At 37.0% G+C, this 5,294-nt stretch overlaps 1 protein-coding gene across 1 annotated transcript; it reads right to left on the minus strand.

Annotated features, from left to right (window-relative positions):
* Positions 1-211: 211 nt before the first annotated feature.
* Positions 212-5,294, minus strand: LOC311094403 (E3 ubiquitin-protein ligase TRIM35-like). The gene is made up of 6 exons (XM_084132362.1): positions 4,640-5,294; positions 2,546-2,641; positions 2,112-2,342; positions 1,972-1,994; positions 1,772-1,890; positions 212-1,495 (listed from the first exon to the last, which is right to left on the minus strand). Exons 1-6 carry the CDS (start codon positions 5,033-5,035, stop codon positions 951-953), a joined length of 1,410 nt encoding a protein of 469 aa, XP_083988488.1. The 5' UTR covers positions 5,036-5,294; the 3' UTR covers positions 212-950.

Below are 5,294 nucleotides of genomic sequence, written 5' to 3' on the forward strand. Positions count from 1 at the left end.
TTAATTTTGGGATTTGAGATTTACAATACAATATTTTTTCTTTATCAACTATTACATGCACAGATAAAATTTTTAGTACATATAAACAAACCTCACAGCAACACAAATACAATTATTACACAATTTATCCAACTGACTCTAATATGCAGAAGCAGAAAACAGGAAAAAAGTGAGTATTCGCTTTATAGGTGTAACGTAAGGAGGCAAGATGTAGAGAACCCAAGTGCAACTTTAATACCAACGTGATCAAACATAAAACAAAGGCATGAAAACTCGAAACAAGAACAAACAGCAGTTACCCAAAACAATACTAAACAAAGACACAAGGCAAACATGAGGGCTTAAATACACAAGACTAATGACTTAACAAGGGACACCTGTGAACAATGAACCAATATCATCATGACACATCAGACAAGGGAAAACACGGCAGGATCACATGACTTTAAACAGGGGATCACATGACAGACATGAAACACGACAAAGACAAGACCAAATCGTGACAATAGGCCAAATCTGAGTAAACAGCACCATCTAGTAAAAAAAAGAATTAAAAAAAAGAAAAGAAAAGGCCAACAGAACAAAAGTCTGTTAACAAAGACTGCATAATTTTATAGTTAAATGGGAAAAAAGAAATGGACAGTTTTAATGGGTTTCAATGTAGACATTTTTGTCCTTGAGGTCCTGTGTAAATATTTTGTGTACAAGGAAAGAAGAAAATTCTAATAAAAATACACAATTGTGCCAAAATTGCTGCAGTTGGCATTAACACAGGAATTTTTTTTTTTTTTAAATCTGAAAGAGACAAACATGTCCTTAAGGAAACACGAGGGTTAATTTGGTTCTAAACTTTACATTGAAGTGTGATTGATCAATGAGACCCTTTGATTACAGTGTTATTATTGAAGCATAATTTGCAAAACTGTATTAATCTAGAAGCAGAATCAGATTTAACTGTGAATTTCTGCTGTAATAAACAGTTTAACTGGTAAGATCCTCAGAGGAGAAGTTGTGCAGACATTATATAAGAATGGAAAGACAGTCTCTGTGAAGGATGTCCTGAATGTGCGCAGACAGTCTTTAGTTACAGGATCAGAGAATGACACTGTTCCTCTGTCATAGTCCAGCTGAACTCTCACACGCTGAAGCTTCTGTTTAACAGTGAAGACAGTGTCAGGTTGCTCTGGGGATTGTGAGCCGTATTTGCTGTCTGTGTACCCCACATACCAGATATTAGACTTAAAGAAATCCACTCCCTTCCTTTGGTTTGATGCTGTTGTTATTCCAAGACTCCAGTCTGTATTGTCTCCAACCTCCACATCCCAGCAGTGTGTTCCTGAGTTAAAGCCCTCAGATCCCAGGACACATGCATAACTGTCAAACCTCTCTGGATTATCAGGAAGTGTTTTATCTCCATCACTGAACGACACACTGGTCAGATCAGCAGAGAGTGTGAGACGAGGATTTGCTGTGTTTGGATCCAGAGTCAACGGAGCTGCAAAGAGAATAACATCAGATTACAGGATGAGATATGATGTATTAGAAATGTAAATGTAAAAAAAAAATATATTTTGTTGAAAGAGATCATAAACCATGAGGAATAGACTTTTCATTCTGAGTTCACTGTATGATCTGATGATTTTCTGAAATGCAGTTCAGATTCACTTGGTAATTCAAGTGATTATTAAATCTATTTCTATCAAATGTTAATGTTGTGTGTGTTTATATGTGAACTATCTTCTGCACTGGTGTCAAATCTGCTGAGACTCACTGTGTTGGACAGTTTCCAGCATCTTCTTCCAGACTCTGAACGGCAGGTTACCCAGATAACGCGACACATGAATCAAAGCTCCAGAACTCATCCGTGGATCCGGCTGTGAGATCTGGACTCTGAGGAACATTCAGGAGTCAGAACTGCAGTGAATTTGAGTTCAGATCCACTGAGAGAAGAGATACGAGCAGCTCACTCACCTTTCCATCGAGGCCTTAAAGTTCTGGAAAATATAGAGTTTGAAAACATTTTAATATCTTATCAAACACTCTCATTGTCAATGAGTCTCTCTATACAAGTTGTTTTATGCACAGAGAATGAAGCCAGATTGATTTGTCACCTTTAGAAACGAGACGTCATTGTCTTTCATCATCTCCTCCATGTCTCTGATTGTGTGTGAAAGAGCTGAGATGTGTGTGTTCATCTCTTTCAGCTTCTCCTTCATCCTCTGCTTCTTCTGCTCCTCTTCCTCTCTCAGTGCAGTGATTGTAGCTTCTTCTTCGTCTCTGAGAAACTGATGAAGCTTCTCAAACTCTTCTTTAATCTGACGCTCTGTGTGCTCAGCTTGAGACTGAAATCAAATCACATTCACTTCAATCATCTCAATCAACACAAATCTCGGATACCCGACATATAACAGATCCAGAAGCAGAAGCTGCTCGTCATTTACATAAATAATCAACTGGAATCCATTACATTACATATATCAATTTATAATGGTATAAAGTGATCCTCCAGCTGTAATGAAAATGACTCTTGATTCTGTTTCCTCACATTGATGTGTTGAGCTGTTTTCTCAAACTCTCCTTTCTTCTTTTCATTGTGTTGAAGTTTCTGTTGTAAGGACTTCAGTGCTGTATTGAGCTCCTCCTAGAATTGAACAAAAACACATTAAACACCAGATTACAGTGAAGAGAAGAAACTACAGTGATATGATCATACAATTCTGTGCAAAAGTATTTACCCCCACCCTGATTTCTTCTGTTTTTGTGTAAATCTCATACTAAATTGATTCAGAAATTAAAACTTACCATAAAACAAAGGCAACCTGAGTGAACACAAAGTACAGTTTGTAAATGACAATGTTATTTACTAGTGATGTGACGTTCGGCACCGAGGCTTCGAAGCTTGTATTAAAAATAACAAAACATCACACACTGAAGCAGTGTATCGGAGCTTGATTCATTTTGCCATAACCACATGATCTCTGACGTCCGAAGCTTCGTTTCCACACAAAGTCACGTGACTGCTTCGTATTCAGATTAAAAAATACCGCGATCCCCTTGAACAGCTCGAGTGTAATGCCCTTCGGTAGTAGTAAGTAAAAAAGAAATAGACTTAGCCCTCACACTGTTAAACAAGTTTCTTTAAATTTATTAAATTACCCACAAAATAAAATGTCAGCTGCCCAGTTCACAAGCACTTCACCATTCCACACAATTTTCTTTTATTTTGATTATATATGCCTACATGAGCCTTGCCTGTGAACTCGTAGGATTAGGACTGAGGCTAAAGTTTATGTGAATAAGGCTGCATTTGTAGATCAAAGCAGATTCATAAGAATTGTTTCTGTACAAGTGAATTAGTCCCATTTATTATTATTATTTTTTTCATAAATTAATTCATACAGTTGTTTGTTCATACATTGTATAAGAACTACATCAACACTAACACGTGAATTATGAGGATTAATTGTATTGCTTTGTGGTTTACAGAGCACAAAGTTATTTATTAAATGAAAAATAAAAGGTCTTTTGGGACAGAAAAGCAACTTTTCCACCTTTTGGCCACAAGATGTCGTTAGTGTGCAACGTGTTGAAAAGCTTCAAGTAATGAACCATTTTACAAAACAGTTGAGGGGGAAAGCCCCGGTGCTTCACAAAGCTTCATTTCACCATCACTATTATATACTGAAGCAAAAAAGTTATCCAATACTAACTGTGCTTGCGTGATAATGTATTTGGCCCCATATTTACTAATTCCTCAAATCTATGAAACTGTATTTATAATGTTGTTCAGCTGGTTTCGAGTGTAATGCCCTTCGGTAGTAGTAAGTAAAAAAGAAATAGACTTAGCCCTCACACTGTTAAACAAGTTTCTTTAAATTTATTAAATTACCCACAAAATAAAATGTCAGCTGCCCAGTTCAAAAATAAAAGGTCTTCTGGGACAGAAAAGCAGCTTTTCCACCTTTTGGCCACAAGATGTCGTTAGTGTGCAACGTGTTGAAAAGCTTGGAGTAATGAACCATTTTACAAAACAGTCGAGGGGGATAAATACAGCCAGTCCTGATCACTGCAGCCCTGTTCAATCAAATAAACACTTAAATAGGACTTTTTCAACAGCATGAAGTTGGTTAAAAGGTCTTAAACAGTAACACACTATTGACAAAGGTGAAAGAAACTCCAGGAATAATGATGAAGATGGTGATTGAAATACATCCGTCTGTTATGGATTACAAAGCTATTTCAAATGCTCTTGGACTCAAAGAACCACAGCGAGAGCCATTATATCCAAATGGAGAAAACTCGGCACAGTAGCAAACCTTCCCAGAAGTGGCTCAAAGTCACCAAAGGGCCAAGAACAACATCGTAGGAACTGAATTAAACTAAAGTTGTCCACTCAATTGTGTGTTTTTTTTGTGTGTGTGTTTTTGCTAAATAATGATATCTATGAAAAAGGCTCCACTATTTAGTGTGAGACACAAAAACATAAGAAATCAGAATGGGCAAATACTTTTACAGCACAGTAAATGTCATATAAAGTTGAGTAAAATGACACTGAAATAGTAATGCATGAATGTGATGATATCTATGTTTATGACTAATTATTGTTCTTTACATGTGAAACAAGAAACATTTGTCTTACCTTGTAAGATGAAAGCACTTCACTGATGGGTCTGAATGTGTGATTGGTGTGTTTCTCTGAGTCTCTGCACACTAAACACACAGGCTGTTTGTCCTCCAGACAGAAGAGTTTGAGTTTCTCACTGTGTAAACTGCAGATCTCCTCAGATCCTGATGAACGTTTCTCATTTCTCTCCTTCAGGAACGACTCACACAAGTTTTTTAATTTGAGATTAACTGGAGGATCATCTTTTGAGGATCTTCTCCTGCAGACAGGACACTCCTGAGTTTTCTTAGTTTTCCAGAACTGTTGTAGACACTCTTTACAAATACTGTGACTACAGGACAGAAGAACAGGAACATTGAAGATTTCATGACACACGGGACAAATATAATCATCTTCAGCTGCTGAAGCCATTTTCACCGTTTGAGTCTCGCAAACTAAACTCTACTTTCACTTTCTGAACGACGGTTTTCAAAAATGAATCAAGATGAGAATCAAAGATCTGCTGTCTGTTCAGAAATGAACATCACAAAAGTCCTTCTGTAAAGTTTTTCTCTTTGCTCTCCATTGATTGCTTATTCTTTATTGCTCTTGTCGAGACAAAGTCGGTGTGACAGAAAGGAGAAATAACAAGTCAGTCTCTTCTTGGTAAGTGTTGTAAGAGGGAGGAGTT

This window comes from Abramis brama, assembly GCF_963993115.1.
Source record: "Abramis brama genome assembly, chromosome: 13".
Taxonomy (NCBI): Eukaryota; Metazoa; Chordata; class Actinopteri; order Cypriniformes; family Leuciscidae; genus Abramis; species Abramis brama.

Bases quoted from the DNA above. Each gene is read 5' to 3' on its own strand.
- LOC311094403 (XM_084132362.1), bottom strand. From the start codon at position 5,035: ATGGCTTCAGCAGCTGAAGATGATTATATTTGTCCCGTGTGTCATGAA. The intron at 1,891-1,971 runs GTGAGTGAGCTG...AATGTTCCTCAG, and splicing joins TTTAAGGCCTCGATGGAAAG to AGTCCAGATCTCACAGCCGG. The intron at 1,496-1,771 runs GTGAGTCTCAGC...TTCTCTTTGCAG, and splicing joins GCTGGAAACTGTCCAACACA to CTCCGTTGACTCTGGATCCA.